Source organism: Mytilus galloprovincialis, chromosome 1 (genome assembly GCF_965363235.1).
Source record: "Mytilus galloprovincialis chromosome 1, xbMytGall1.hap1.1, whole genome shotgun sequence".
NCBI classification, from domain to species: Eukaryota; Metazoa; Mollusca; class Bivalvia; order Mytilida; family Mytilidae; genus Mytilus; species Mytilus galloprovincialis.
The window spans coordinates 96,063,354-96,080,196 of record NC_134838.1 but is presented as its reverse complement, the minus strand read 5'-3'; the positions used below and the strand labels follow the sequence as shown (position 1 = coordinate 96,080,196).

At 33.9% G+C, this 16,843-nt stretch overlaps 2 protein-coding genes across 6 annotated transcripts in view; one reads left to right on the top strand and one right to left on the bottom strand.

The window, feature by feature from the left end:
• Window positions 1-3,941: 3,941 nt before the first annotated feature.
• Window positions 3,942-12,503, bottom strand: LOC143045919 (uncharacterized). Of its 2 annotated transcripts, XM_076218774.1 has the most exons (7): window positions 12,359-12,503; window positions 11,391-11,627; window positions 10,741-10,974; window positions 9,811-10,040; window positions 8,970-9,121; window positions 4,841-4,957; window positions 3,942-4,230 (listed from the first exon to the last, which is right to left on the bottom strand). In XM_076218774.1, exons 3-7 carry the CDS (start codon window positions 10,952-10,954, stop codon window positions 4,002-4,004), a joined length of 942 nt encoding a protein of 313 aa, XP_076074889.1. In that variant the 5' UTR covers window positions 10,955-10,974; window positions 11,391-11,627; window positions 12,359-12,503; the 3' UTR covers window positions 3,942-4,001. The 2 variants fall into 2 exon arrangements, with proteins under 2 accessions (XP_076074889.1, XP_076074882.1); XM_076218767.1 differs by lacking the exon at window positions 12,359-12,503 and having other exon boundaries at window positions 11,391-11,836.
• A 1,845-nt stretch (window positions 12,504-14,348) lies between these two features.
• Window positions 14,349-16,843, top strand: part of LOC143045899 (F-box and leucine-rich repeat protein 13-like) — a 38,695-nt gene continuing 36,200 nt past the window's right edge. For all 4 annotated transcript variants that reach the window (XM_076218756.1, XM_076218737.1, XM_076218731.1 and 1 more), the window contains exons 1-2: window positions 14,349-14,516; window positions 16,658-16,761. In XM_076218756.1, the coding sequence (XP_076074871.1) occupies window positions 14,439-14,516; window positions 16,658-16,761 (182 nt within the window). In that variant the 5' untranslated portion in view covers window positions 14,349-14,438. The remainder of the gene's footprint in view (window positions 14,517-16,657; window positions 16,762-16,843) is intronic.

Sequence of the window (16,843 nt, the reverse complement as noted above, 5' to 3'; positions counted from 1 at the left end):
CGGTGTATGGAAGGACTGTAAGGTGTACATGTCCAACTGGCAGGTGTCATCTGACCTTGACCTCATTTTCATGGTTCAGTGGTTATAGTTAAGTTTTTGTGTTTTGGTCTGTTTTTCTCATACTTTATGCAATAGGTTTACTATATTTGTTGTATGGAATGATTGTAAGGTGTACATGTCTAGCGGGCAGATGTCATCTGACCTTGACCTCATTTTCATGGTTCAGTGATTATAGTTAAGTTTTTGTGTTTTGGTCTGTTTTTCTCATACTTTATGCAATAGGTTTACTATATTTGTTGTATGGAATGATTGTAAGGTGTACATGTCTAGCAGGCAGATGTCATCTGACCTTGACCTCATTTTCATGGTTCAGTGGTTAAAGTTAAGTTTTTGAGTTTTGGTCTTTTTATCTAATACTATATGCCATAGGTCAACTCTATTTGGTGTATGGAAATATTTTATGATTTATATGTCAGTTGTGCAGGTTTTATTTGACCTTGACCTGGTTTTCACGGTTTATTGCTCAGTGTTAAGTTTTTGTGTTTTGGTCTATTTTCTTAAACTATAAGCAATAGGTCAACTATAGTTGTTGTAGGGAAGCATTGTTAGCTGTACATGTCTGCCTGGCATATGGTTCAACTGACCTTGACCTCATTTTCATGGTTCATGTTAAGTTTATGTGACAGTCGTAATAAAGCTTTATATTTAGGAGTATCAACATAATATCAATGATTAGTAAAGAAGGCGAGACATTTCAGTGTGTGCACTCTTGTCTATTAAATTAAGTGAAAAGTGTTGACAGAGCCTTTTGCTTTCTTCTGGAGACAATTTTTTTAATACAGTTTAAATTTATTTTTACTTAGTTTTGTGTAGATAGATAGGTTAATATCTCGTTTTTCACTGTAAAACAACTAATATAGGAGTACCATGAATTATTTGACTGGTTATTGCTAGATTTATATTCATTAAAGGCTCTGCTCAACAGGTGAGATGAGGAGTGCTCAAGTCTATACCAGTACACAAATATTTGTTTTAATAAATCTGCAAGTGCATGGTGGACACCGTCTTCTGTAATAATTGGATTTCTAATTGATTGCCCCGATGATGATCAGTGGATTTGAGTATAGGCATTCATATTTGTCTGCCTCGTATCTTGACTTACATTTAGAAATTGACAATGAGGGTCGATTGAAAACAAAATTTACGATAAAAGAGATGATTTCAGCTTCTCTCTAGGAGTTCAAGTTGAATGTCCTTCTGGAAGCTCTCGCTTTCTTACTGTGTGTATTGCTGTGTGTTTCTTAATTCTACATTGGCTTTATAGGTATACTTTAATTTTAGATCATTTATATGTTTTGGAGTTTAGTATGAAGTCGATTTTCACTCCCAATTTCTAAGTAGCAACATTCCAGCAGCGCATGCATACGGAGTATATATCTTCTAATTGATACGATATTCTCGGGCTTGTATTTCCTATCACGATTTCCTTGATAGAGGGTTGCTGCTCACAAGGAAGCTATTAAATCAACAGTTCCAAATGGGAAATCGTTCCTTCGTAAATTTTACGGTCGCCATCACGAGTTGGTTGACTGTTGTAGAATAATATCCGTTTCACTGATAATATCGGACATGTCCCTTATGTCATAACTACAATCCCGTTCCCTTTTCACTAATGTGACCTACAGAACTAGACTATTTACCGGGTTTGTACTAACATAAGCAACACGAAAGGTGCCCGTGACATGTGGAGCAAGATCTGCTTACCCTTCCGGAGCAATTGAGATCACCTCCAGGTTTTGGTGGGGTTCGTGTTGCTTAAGTCTTTAGTTTTTTTATGTTGACTTGTGTTATCTGTACTATTATTTGTCTTTTTGTCTTTTTTATTTTTAGCTATGGCGTTGTCAGTTTATTTTCGATTTATGAGTTTGAATATGATCCCTCTGGTATCTTTCGACCCTCTTTTTATTGTGTGTTTCTTTATTCTATATTGGCAATTGTAGTTCTTTTATATGTTTTTGAGTTAAGTATGACGTCGATTTTCACTGAACTAGAACACAATTTTATCTAGGGAACAGCTGAGGCCCAACTTCGGGTTCGGGATTTTCTCGCTGCGTTAAAGACCCATTGGCTATTTGCATGCTTTTTGATCGGGTTGTTGAGTCTTTGGTATATTCATATTTTGCATTCTAAATTTTATTTTTATTGCACAAATACTGTCGATTCAATCACGATTAATGCATTTATTTTAATAAAATACCCAATTATAGCGCTGCCCCAGGACGTTATTCAAGGAGCTGATAACAGAAATTGACAAAACCCACAAATCATGCATAAATATAGTCAGTAATCAGATGCAGCAAAGATCTGTCACGAATGCCGCAAATTTCATAATAGACAAAACAACTATAAAAAGTTTAAAAAATAAGAGATGTTACTCAGCCAGGAACATTAACAGAAGATTGACAAGCAGCCGAACATTGCATTTAAACAAACTAACATGCATAAAGGCACCGACAAAAATAACTAAAAATTGCAAAAAAAAAGAATTTAAATTACATTGATATACTGACGCCCAAACACGGTTCCAGGGCTTTATTTCGTATCATGATTCATGAAAGTGGGTTTCTGATCAAAAGGAAGCTGTTAAACCAAGAGTTCCAAGTGTTGAAGATGTAATCATCCCGTCATAAGTTTTACGGACGCTATCATGAGTTGGTTGACCGTTATAGAATATCCGTTTCACAAATGATATAGCCTCATGTCGTAACTATCCCTTCCCCCTTTTCCCGAAAGTGACTTACCGAAGTGGAATCATTATCGGGTATTATTAGCATGAACAACACAACAGGTCAGTGGTGGATCCAGAACTTTTCATAAAGGGGGGGGGGGGGGGCGCTCCAGTCATGCTTCAGTGATTCACTATATAATCAACCAAATTTTTCCCACGAAAGGGGGGTCCGGGCCCCCCAGGGCCCCCCTTGGATCCGCCTATGCAGGTGCCATATGTGGATCAGGATCCTGGGAACACCCCCAGTTCTTTGTTGGGTTAGTGTTGCTCAGTATTTACTTTTCTATATTGTGTTTTTTGTACTTTTGTATGTCTATAGGTCTTTTTCTTTTTGAGCCATTGCAGTGTCAGTTAAAGTTCGATTTATGAGAATGAATGTCTCTCTGGTATCGTATGCCTCTCTCTCACTTCGGATATGTTTACCTGCGGTACCAATGGATAATCATACTAATTAATATACATATCAGTCGACCGGTAAATATTTCAAATTCTGTTTGTCATTTTCCTCAATATATATTCTATTTAAATCTTTGTGTTTGTGATAGCATTCATTAATTTAAAGGTTTGACTTATTGAAAATCACAAGTTGACACAATTGTTTGAATTTCCAATTAAGTTTAACTGTTTCCTTTCTAAAGGTATATGTGGTGATGGTGAAAATTCAGTGGCGGATCCAGCCATTTTAAAAAGGGGTGGGGGGTTCCAACTATATGCTCCCATTCAAATGCATTGATCGGCCAAAAAAAGGGGGGTTCCAACCCCCGGAACCCCCCCCCCCCCCCCCCTGGATCCGCCACTAAAATTGCATGTTGACCTTTCATCTTGCTGTTTTTACAACATTTATTACAAATTAGTACGCCATATTTTTTTCATTTCCACATTGTTTGCTTTATAACACGTCTCTAAAATGTATTTGAAAAACAAAGATTATGGAGTATCCATGAATGACACAATATCAGTACATGCACAGCAAAAACATACAAAAACCAAAGGAATAACCCTTGTATTGCTGTTCTTAATCTCAAAGTCACAATGAAGCCGCCAACACGGAGGACTGCCCCTAGTACCGGGTTGAGCGGAATTTTCAAACAGATTCAGATAGACTTTAGAATATGAAACACCGCCAAATGGTACATGGTACAAAAGAAGAAACTTTCTTTTCTTTATTCATTTATTAAAAGTACTTATTCGTATAGTTGCTGTAATGTTTAATTTATGGCAAAAGTTTGAAGATATGTATTAAATTATTTGAATATGCAGGAACGAATATCTCAAGATGTCCATCTCCATCTATATCATGTGACGTGATTCCACCAACGGTTCCACCTTTTGTATCTAGTATTTTATTAGAATGATATGACCAATCAGATACACTTTCAGAAACAGCATTCAAGATGTAAGCATGGCTGTCATCGTCACCGGACAATAAAATGAGGGGCTTTCTGAAAGAAATTGGTACAAACACAATTTTAAGCTAAACATATTTCTACAAAAAAAAAAAAAAAAATGAAAAATCAGGGTGGATAGTCTACCATCCCAAAGTTTTGAATTTTCTTCTAAACAACAAAAACTTTTCACAACTCACATGAAGTAGTCATCTAAATGCAACAAATTAGAATATTTTTTTATTTAAATTTTTTTTAATAAAAAACAGGATAGCCCATCTTTATTGTTATGATGATGTTGTTTATAGAGACCGTGGATTTAGTTACGATACATGAAACTCATAGACATAGATCTTTAATAAATTACTGTTAAAGCTTATCAATTTAACTTCATAGTAAAATCTACAAATAATGTTTATATCATTACTAAGACTGTTTATTTTATTTTTAAACATAGCTTATACATTACTGGGCAACTACTCTCTAGTTCTGTAAACCCCATTCAGACCCTATTTCAAAGATAACTGTAATACGTGGGCTTTTCTCATTGTTGAAGGCTGACGGTAACCTATAATTGTTTATACTTTGAGTTGATAGTTGTCTCATTGGTATTCATACCAGAACTAAGTATTTTTATATCTAGTAACATATACGTTGGGATAATTACCCATTGTTTATGGATGGATTCCTAATAGTTTTAGCCGATCCTGGTGCACCACCGCCGGGAAGAAGATTGTGTGATTTAAAACCTGTCATGATTGTGTGTCGAGTAAACGTTTGCGTTCTGAAATCAAATCATATGATTAGCATTATAAAATTTGTATATTCAACCAGACATATTATAGAAACCAATGAAATGATTAGACATAAAAAATCAATTTTCTTTCTAATTAGTGCTATAACGGATTTAAAATATGTAAATTTAAAATTATCATATTTTTACAATATCTTTTTTTCTAGAAAACTGTCGGTAAATTCTGAGACCATGATGTGTTTATTGCTTAAAAAATACCAGTCGACTCGATACTATTGTGTTCATTGCAAGTGCAGCATCAATAAACCATAAAGTTGATATTTTCAATTGGTTTGTTGCTACAGCAATGTAAGCAAACCATAAGTTCTTAGTCTTTAGTTTTATTGTCGAGCCTGCAACTTTTGTTGCAGAAAGCTCGACACAGGGATAGTGATCCGGCGGCGGCGGCGTTAGCTAACTTCTTAAAAGCTTTATATTTTAGAAAGTGGAAGACCGGGATGCTTCATACTTTGTATATAGATGCCTCATGTTATGAAGTTTCCGTCAGTCACAAGTCCAGTGTCCTTGACCTCATTTTCATGGTTCAGTGACCACTTGAAAAAAAAGTTCAGATTTTTTTAAATGTTGAATTCTCTCTTATTATAAGTAATAGGATAACTATATTTGATATGTGCGTACCTTGCAAAGTCTTCATGTCTGTCAGACAGTTTTCACTTGACCTCGACCTCATTTCATGGATCAGTGAACAAGGTTAAGTTTTGGTGGTCAAGTCCATATCTCAGATACTATAAGCAATAGGGCTAGTATATTCGGCGTATGGAAGGACTGTAAGGTGTACATGTCCATCTGGCAGGTGTCATCTGACCTTGACCTCATTTTCATGGTTCAGTGGTTTTAAGTTAATTTTTTGTGTTTTGGTCTGTTTTTCTCATACTATATGCAATAGGTCTACAATATTGGTTATATGGAATGATTGTAAGGTGTACATGTCCAACTGGCAGGTGTCATCTGACCTTGACCTCATTTTCATGGTTCAGTGGTTATAGTTAAGTTTTTGTGTTTTGGTCTGTTTTTCTCATACTATATGCAATAGGTCTACTACATTTGTTGTATGGAATGATTGTAAGGTGTACATGTGTTGTGGGCAGATGTCATGTCACCTTGACCTCATTTTTATGGTTCAGTGGTCAAAGTTAAGTTTTTGAGTTTTGGTCTTTATCTTATACTATATGCCATAGGTCAACTATATTTGGTGTATGGAAATATTTTATGATCTTTATGTCAGTCACGCAGATTTTATTTGACCGTGACCTCATTTTCACGGTTCATTGCACAGTGTAAAGTTTTTGTGTTTTGGTCTATTGTTCTTAAACTTTAAATAATAGGTCAACTATATATGTTGTATAGAAGCATTGTTAGCTGTACATGTCTGCCTGGCATGGTTCATCTGTCCTTGACCTCATTTTCATGGTTCAGTGGTTTTAAGTTAATTTTTTTGTGTTTTGGTCTGTTTTTCTCATACTATATGCAATAGGTCTACAATATTGGTTATATGGAAGGATTGTAAGGTGTACATGTCCAACTGGCAGGTGTCATCTGACCTTGACCTCATTTTCATGGTTCAGTGGTTATAGTTAAGTTTTTGTGTTTTGGTCTGTTTTTCTCATACTATATGCAATAGGTCTACTACATTTGTTGTATGGAATGATTGTAAGGTGTACATGTGTTGTGGGCAGATGTCATGTCACCTTGACCTCATTTTTATGGTTCAGTGGTCAAAGTTAAGTTTTTGAGTTTTGGTCTTTATCTTATACTATATGCCATAGGTCAACTATATTTGGTGTATGGAAATATTTTATGATCTTTATGTCGGTCACGCAGATTTTATTTGACCGTGACCTCATTTTCACGGTTCATTGCACAGTGTAAAGTTTTTGTGTTTTGGTCTATTGTTCTTAAACTTTAAATAATAGGTCAACTATATATGTTGTATAGAAGCATTGTTAGCTGTACATGTCTGCCTGGCATGGTTCATCTGTCCTTGACCTCATTTTCAAGGTTCATTGGTCTTTGTTTAGCTATCTTGGTTAATGTTAAGTTTATGTGACAGTTGTAATAAAGCTTTATATTTAGGACTATCAACATAATATCAATGATTAGTATAGAAGGCGAGACATTTCAGCGTGTGCACTCTTGTATGTTTTGTCTTGTGTTCTATTATTTGTCTGTTTGTCTTTTCCCTTTTTAGCCATTGCGTTGTCAGTTTGTTTTCAATCTATGCGTTTGAGTGTCACTCTGGTATTTTTTGCCCCTCTTCAATATGTTAACTAAGAGCAATGTTAGTTTATTCAAAAGTCAATATGTCCATTGATAGTACACTATAAGAAAATCTAAATGTCAATACTTAAGTTTCTAGAACTCTAAAAGTAAATATGTATGTCAATATATTCATTGCCAGAGCACTGTCAGTAAATCTAAATATGAATATACTCATGGCTATAACACTGTCAGTTAATTTTAAGTTCAATATGTATATTGCTAGACCACTGCCAATAAATCTAAATAGCAATATGTTCATTGCCTGAATACTGTCAATAAATCTAATTGTCAATATGTACATTGCTAGAACACTGCCAGTAAATCTAAATAACAATATGTTCACAGTGATATTGTTGGCTTTTTTCAAAACTAGCTCTACCCTTTTTATTGGGAAAATATGCGTCATATTTATCAAATTGGGAAATTTATCATTAACCATGAATTTGGCTGGATCTTCAATTTGCAGACCCCCTTTCAAGAGGTAAACCTTCATATGAAATAAGACCCCTCATTGTCAGTGATGATACATAAATAGACCCTGCACATATAGTCATTTTAGGCATGAAAAATGTTTGAATGGGTGTTTTTCAGTTTGTATTCACGCACAATTACTACTGAGGCTGCACTGTCTGGGAAAAAAATTGTCTTTTGGGGAATAATTTTAAGCCATTTTTATTTCAAATTTGGATTCTTCTCCAGGGGAAAAAGCCTTTATTCTTCAGTAATTTAAGGCAAACAATATCACTGGTTCATTGCTTGAACACTGTCAATGAATCTAAACGTCAATATGTTAATTGCTAGAACACTGTCAATAAATCTAAACGTCAATATTTACATTGCTAGAACACTGCCAGCTAAATTTAAGTTCAATATGTATATAGCTAGAACACTGCCAGTAAATCTAAATATCAATATGTACATTGCTAGAACAATGTCAATAAAAATCTAAACGTCAATATGTACATTGCTAGAACACTGTCAGTTGAATTTAAATTCAATATGTATATTGCTAGAACACTGCCAGTAAATCTAAACATCAATATGTACATTGATAAAACACTACCAGTAAATCTAAATATTTAATATGTTCATTGCTAGAACACTGCTTGTAAATTTAAATATCAATATTTGATTGCTAGAACACTGCCAATAAATTTAAACGTCAATATATTTATTGCTAGAACACTCAATATATCTAAATGTCAATATTTGATTACTAGAACACTGCCAGTAAATTTAAATGTCAATATGGGATTGCTAGAACACTGCCAATAAATCTAAATGTCAATATGTTCATTGCTAGAACACTGCCAGTAAATCAAATGTCAATGTTTGATTTCTAGAACACTGCTAGTTAATCTAAATGGCAATATTGAATTGCTAGAACACTGCCAATAAATCTAAATATCAATATTGGATTGCTAGAACACTACTTGTAAATCTAACTGCCAGTAAATATAAACGTCAATAATCAATTATATGTTAGTTTCCTGCATGTCATGGTAATTAAGGATTTATAATTTCATGTGACATGTACAGATTGGTGTATGTTTGGACATGATAATGTGTAAGTTTGAGGATATATAGCCAGTCAGACTTCAGTGCTAAAACATATCATATAAACGTTTTGGTTTAATAGATACGATAACTGATCTTAAATTCAACTATAATATTAAACGCTAAATACAAATAATTCTTGATCATTTTGTATAAGAAATTATACCTGAAATCCGCTGGTATTTCATAAACATAGACGGCGGTATTACTAAGACCATTTGAGGTGACTAACAAATCTGATTTCCCATCGTTATTTACGTCATCAATCTGAACATCAAACACATGACCGATATGTTCTTCAATTACTCTTGATTTAATCTAAAAGAAAAAAAATAGAAACTATAATCATATGAACACAACAAAATGACTTTTTTTACACAGTGCCATGCCTCTTTATTTCAGTACGTTGTTGATTGTTAGTATAATGTCCAGTGCATATTCGGGACGAGAACGATCAATTGATTAGGTATAGTTAGAATCTGGAGAGTGCCGGGTTGGCGGAGGTATGCACTGCTATTGAAAATCGGTACATGTGGCATTTAGATAAGAAAATGTGGACAAAAATGTTGATTTGAAATAAGCACAACTATACGGAACTCTCCAAGTTTTAGAGCACTGCAATGGTTCTTTTAAGCGCATATACTGATATATAGGGTGGTATTGATTCTACCAACATGGGACATCAAATAAACGTCCCCGTTTTGACCGGTCTTGGCGGTGTGTTTATACATTTCGTATTCAACTTTATACGTGTAGAAAAAGAGAACAATATTTATACCTATATCATCTTATTTTATTTAAATCTTGGAATCGATTAAGAACGTAATTTCAAGTTATTTTTAATTTTTATGACCTAAACCGTTGAGTTTAAACGTTAAGGAATTGTATTGCTGATTAATTGACAAAGGGGTTATCTCAGAAAACTCATATACATTACAAATGCTTCAGATTGTTTAGTATATGCAGGAAGACTTTAATAACAAACAAAAAGAAAATAGGGAAACAACCTTGAGAGTGTCCGTCCATTTTCCTGCGGGATCTGTTGTCCAGTAGATTTTTAGTTGATTTGAAAAGAAGCCAGTTGTTACTATGACAGTATTGGTCCCTGTAGGTGCGGTCAATGTTGTTATATCAAAAAAAGTGTCCGAATGGTCAGCAATGATAAAATGGTGCCAAGGATTACTGATGCTATCAGTCTGTGGATGTTCATACCAAACTAACTGTCCAGTACCACTACCTGATAAGTCAATTACAATGAGAATGTTTTTCTATTTCATATAAACATAAAGACATCATTCTAGAGTCATAGTGGACACTGAATTAAAGTTTTAAAAAATCCAAAAGAAATATTAAACATTTTTCGACAAATTCTTACTCTACATTGTTCCCTCGTGTTGAAATTAAACCGACATGGTCACAAGTGTAGTATGTACGTGACCATGAGACAGAAGATTAGTTGAAATCTTGATAAAATCTTTCCATTTAGTGTTCAATTTATATAAGTACTTAATTTTTATTGAGTGAATAACAAATCGACTGATAAAAAGTATAACAGAAATACCGATCTCCAAGTTAAGAAAGAAAAAGCAACACAAGATTATAGAATTATTAGCTCCACTTACCTAATCAACCAACAATATTTTTTTCACATTGCGGATGGGGATCAACCGTGGTTTTTTTTTTTTGCGGGACACACATTTTCTACTTGCATAAAAATAAATATATAACATACAGTTTTTAAAGAAATGATTGTATATGGAAATACAATTTTTTTTAACTCCCTTTAGAAACAAATGTTTTTTTTTTTCTCACCAGAAATAAAGAATCAAATAATTAATCAAAGCTAACTGAATACTGAATAATAATAGAATAAAAACACGCCCATACCCAACCCACAAAAAAACGGTCGGTGCCTATATATACGTGCATGACTTTACCCAGAAGTGACTTTTTAGCCCGACACGTAACAGCATCTTTCTTTCCATCCCCATTCATATCGAGCCATAATACTCTGTGGTAAAACCAGTGATGATCGTCCGATCCAGATGTAATTTCCGTTGGTTGTTGTGGGGTACCTGTAGACAAGTCTGCCAATCGAATACTTCCTTTTGTTTTTAATGGAACCAGAAAGCCACCGGCAATCGACATCATTTTCTTACCAAATACGTCATCTACAACAGTTATCCAATTTTGTGAATTTCACGAATTAAAAAAATTACAAAATCTGTGTCAATGTACATATTAAGGATATAATTAATATATGGACCAGATTTGCTAGATAACTATGCTGGATTGATATTTGCAACTGCGTCCGATGGCAAATAGTATTTCTCAACTATTTAGAACGATGATAATTATGAGAGCATAAAGGTATACTAGCCTACCAGAAGATGTTTTTCTGTTACTGTTATAAGACCTAAATGTATTTAAGAGATATGTATCTTCCATTACCCATGTTATAGAGCAATCAATCGATTGCTGGGAAAGTGGAGAAGAGCTATACTTTTTATAGTCGTCTTTTTGTTTTTATATCCAAAGCACCACCATCCTTGGTCACATATTATCCTAAATAATAAAAAAATCCTACCTGGAACTTGATTGACCTCGTTAGGCCAGACAATATTACTACTCAATGTAGTATGTTTCACTGTATGGTGACCATTGCTTTGAAATGTTTGTACAACAGTTCCAATTGCTGGTACGAAGTACACGTGATCTGTAGTAAAAGGTGCTCCATTAAAACTAGACACAAACAAGGAATAATCGTCGTTTATTCTCCCGGTATCCTGTGTTCGAATCAAACTCAAAAATCCTGGATGGCTGGCTGTAAAATTGCCAACGTATTGTAAATTGTATGCCGAAATGAGCTGCATTGAGAAAATTAATGTCATGGCAGCAATACAAATTTGTTTCGATTCCATGTTTGGTATCCGATGGCGGTTGTGTTTTATGTATAATTGATTATAAATGAATGCTATTTGTATAATTATTTAGAATGACGTTTACATATATATATATATATATAAAATTATCCAATCACACTTTCTTATCCCACACTGCTTTGGTAAGAAGTTCGACGTACTTGGGAATCATGCCACTTTACTATATATACGACAATCTCAGACTAGAAGATTAGCCTAGGACATAATATAATTTGTCCGATAGCTGGTGTGTTCTAATTATGTGTGGGATATTCGTCAATGTGGAAGAACACAAAAAAGACAAAAATACATTTTTATAAAAAAAAAAGATGACTAAGGGACGATTTAATGCTTGTGATGATTTAAAATTTGTGGGTGTTTGTATGTAACTGCATATTTCTATTAACATAGTGTTGTGTTTAGTACTTTAAAGGTAGATTTGCTTGACCATGAACCTTGTAGGTATGTTCCTTGCTATCATCTGTTCCAGACATTTCCCGCTGGTACCACTCTTGTACTGGCCTGATCATTGAACTCAAATAAAGATAGAAAAGGGTTATATCGTTGGTAGCATTACCATTTTCTTTATCGTAGATATATTCATGAAGATAAAAGTTTAAACTACTATACTAACCTTAGTTTTCGTTTCTCGGTCACCCGAAAACTTTCCTCTGTTTTGTCGTCACCTTGACAAAAAATTAATTTTCTCAGCATGGTTTATGGAAATGTTGTCTCTAATAAATACGTCATTCCACTTTGACCATACTAATATCAGTTATCTGACACACTTGTCCTTCTGTAGTGCATTCAATGACTAGTAAAGCACATCTGATAAGATTAAAGTAATGTGGTATTAGTCCTTTTCTTATTTCAATGAATGTTTTCAAATATCTAGAACACTAACATATTTTTGGTCAGTATTTCAGGTTTGAAACTTGGATGGAGATTTGTCTCATTGGCACTCATACCACATCTTCTTATATCTCCTTAAAATGTTAATTGGAAGAATGAAATTTGCAATGAGATTTGTTGCAATTGTTCCTTCATGTCTCTTAAAGTTTAGTTATATTATGTATAATGGACATAACACGACTTTATAAGATATTTCATGTACACCTTTTCACAAACGTATGTGCTTAAGCTATTATAACTAAGGTTGCCATTCACCTTCTCACTCACAGAGACTCGGTTAGCAGATTGGAATTTTGTTTGTCAATGTTTTTCAAATCTTTAGTATTTCCTGTCTATTTGCTAGAAAATATTTATACCAACGTCAAAACGTTAATAATGTAATACAAATAGACTAGAAATACAAAAAAAAAAATTTGAAAAAAAATGCTTAAACAAAATTTTAATCTGCTAACCAAGTCATTGTAATTATAACGAAACTTTTGTCTTGTTTAATTTTTGTTTAAAGCTTATACATACAGGAATAAATAAATAACTATGGTCCAATATTTCAGTGCAAAATCTTTAACATTTCATGACATAATATAAATAGTTCATTAAGTTCTTTTTGTTACTAGTACTATAAATGCTTAGTCTCCATCGCGCTCGGGACTCGAACCCGGGACCTCTGTGTTACAAAGCAGCGCGGCATAACGACAAAGCTAAAGAAGTACTTCCTTAGCTCAACTGCTCACGGCTGACTAAGTCTCTATCACAAGTTTTATGCCATCTTTACATTTATCTTATTAATGCATTTACTAATAAAATCCAATAATATGTGAACAATTAAAATTCCGGGAAAAGTACACAAATATGTATGTATATATATATATGTTCAATATGATAAAAAAAATCTAAGCCAACGTTGGATTCAAAGATCGATGGAAAAATATTTATAATAAAACTTCTATTATCGGAGCTACGATAAACGTCACTTGTACTCTTACGTGACCACTGTCCTTGGTTAGGGGAGGGTTGGGATCCCGCTAACATCTTCAACCCCGCCACATTCATAATGCAAGTGCATGTCCCAAGTCAGAAGCCTTTAATTCAGTGGTTGTTTGTTGATGTGTTACATTTTTGTTTTTCGTTTATTTTTTTTACATAAATTAGGCCGTTAGTTTTCTAGTTTGAATTGTTTGCAGTATGGAATTTGCTCATTGTTGAAGACCGTACGGTAACCTATAGTTGTTAATTTCTATGTCAGTGTCATTTGGTCTCTTGTGTGGAGTTGTCTCATTGGCAATCATACCACATCTTCTTTTTTATGATATTGACAACGCCAATGCCCATGCGGCAAAAAAAACCCAAAAACAGACAAATAAAAGTATACAAGACACAATACAGAACACTAAAGATTGTGCAGCACGATCCCCACCAATAACGTGGGATGATCACAGGTTAAGTGAAAACATTTTTGTTTTAATCTCACTGATTCAATTTTGAAATTCCTGAAACTCTGATTTTGAAAAATATTAATTTTAGTTATTTATGGAAAACTTTTAGTGTGTCCAAGTTTGAATAAGTTCCCCCTTCTAAAAGGATATTGTCTATAATATGTTCCATAATAAGGGGGAAATACATATACATAGAAGAAGATTATTCCACAATTCCTTCCGGAAATTGCAAGGTGCGCTACGCCATTGACTTGAATATTATAATCATTATCCGGGACATTTCGTTGCTACACAAACAACATGGATTCCAAAAATACGATAATTTGATTTATTTTCAGTTCACGCTGCTTGTTATATCAAGTTCCGAAAATGGCAGCATCTATGAAATCCTCTAACCCTGAATTAAAGACTTATCTGCGGTCAAATAAGTTACCAGATGTTTATGAGGTATGCATTTAAAGATGCAATAAATTTGGCTATAACTTCATAAGATCATTTTGTCTTTTATTTGTATTGTTTTAAAAAATGACAGGTGACAAGTATCTTTAATATAAGCAAAATGTCCTGGTCCTGACCATAATGTCAAATCTGACACAACTTGTACTTATAGCATTGTTCCTCTCATGGTACAAAATGTACACTGATGACAGTGACGACTGATGTTATTTATACTTATAGAAAATTTGGTACAGTTATTTATATAGTTTTTTAGATGCAGAATAGAGATACAGTGCTTGCAAGTTCTTGAATGGTGCTGTTCTTCCTATATGTGCTTCTACAATTTGAGACCTATTTTGTAGTTTTATTTATTTGTTGGTGGTTCTACTGATTTTATGATGTTTGGGATGTCAAACAGCATAGCAGGACCCATTAATAGGTTTACTGTTCATATGAGAAACAGAGAAAAAAGAAAGCCTAAGATACTTAATTTCACTACCATAAATATACATGGATGTACCAGTGAGATTAGAAACTGCAATATTTGGATCTGCAGGCAGTGCTCTCAATGAGCCAAAGAAGATCTCCACTGACTAGACCAGCTAAATCAGTAAATGTATACTGTTGACTCCTTTTGTATCTCCAATTATGCATCACACTCCATCCTTTCTTCGTTTTTAACAGCCAATCATATATGAATTCTATTTGCTGCACACCCATTTGGTGTTGATGGCAGAATTATCTTAGATTGTTTCAGTTCATTGACAACTTTTAAAGACAATAAACCACTGTCACCGGAAAAAACCTCGTCAATTATGTGTGCCTTTATGACATCATTTACTAGAAAGAGGGGATCGCCTATATCCCTGCACCATAAACATTCATCAAGCGTCTTAGTGATCATCAGTGTGCAGGATAAACTAAAAATAATATTTGTTCTTCAGGTACTTAATCACAATTCCCTAATGGCAGCAGTGCTGAAAGACAACTCTGAGAATTCAATTTGCCGAATAATTCGTGCAATATAGCTTTTTATCCTGCAATTTGGTGTTCTACTATACAGATACAGCCCTACAGATATCGCTATGCTGTATCTGTATACTATACAAATATCGCTCTAAAGCTCCACCCACTGCCGACTGAGTATTGTATGAACCTGCATGACCTCAGAATGTGTATTGCAGTCGCATTCCAATGACGTATCAATTGCGAATTAACGATTACTTTTATACATTCTGTTTGTTTTCACACATTTCTTTAGAGCAATAAAAATTGCACCAGTTTTCTGATAACATACACACATGATGTCTTTTCTACGATGACAACTATCGATTTCAAAACTTGAATGTGTATGATTGTGTAACAAAAATAACCATGTCAATTTCAGTATGCATGTTTAGCTAATGTCGAATCTGAAGCATAAGACAACTCATTCTTACACTCCTGTTTCAAATTGGACAATGTTTTGCTATTTGTTTTTACTGTTGAAATTAGTTGTTATGTTAAAATAGATAATTATTCACCTTGAGCGATGTATTACTGTTGACCATTTAAGATTCTTTTTTTGCGAAACCGTCTTCAGCTGAATGTGTGACTACTGTATCTTATTACTACACGGGCCGAAAGGGATTTCAAATAGAAAATGAATGCAAAACATGTGTTTTTGTGTCTTTCAAAACACAAATTGTATACAGAATTAATTGCAGGATAAACTACAATAGCTGTTGAGTGTCTTTAAATATCAGCTGTATTTGTACTCAGCTCGAAACAGGTGTAATAGCTCGCTAAAAGCTCGCAAACACCTTGTTTCCTAGCCTCCTACAAATACTGCTGATATTTAAAGACATTAAACAGTTATTGTCTATATAATTTTCCAACCACTCGCTCAACATTAGAACGGAAGTGACGACACCCCTAAATGCAAGAAATGCTGTTCACTAAAACCAAAGTTTTTGACGGAATGCATCGAACTCGAAAGTTGTCTATTAAATGAATTTATAGCATGACATATTATATTATATAAAAACAAAATTACAAATATATTGTACCTCTAGAAGGCTTTTTTAAAATTTGTTGTTGAAGTGCTTTCTTGTTCAATGTTGATATTAAATCATGATTCTTTTTTTACCATTTATCAACTCTTTTTATAGGCACTACTCACTGGACTTGCAATTATGTGTCCTGAAGATCCCTTACAGTTTTTACTGGACAAACTCAAGTTTCTGACTGAAGGTGGTCTGGAAGAACTGAATTGGTATGTATATACATATGTACAATAATGGACAATATACAACAGATTTTGATTTTGTCTGTCAATCAAGTTATCTTTGCATATT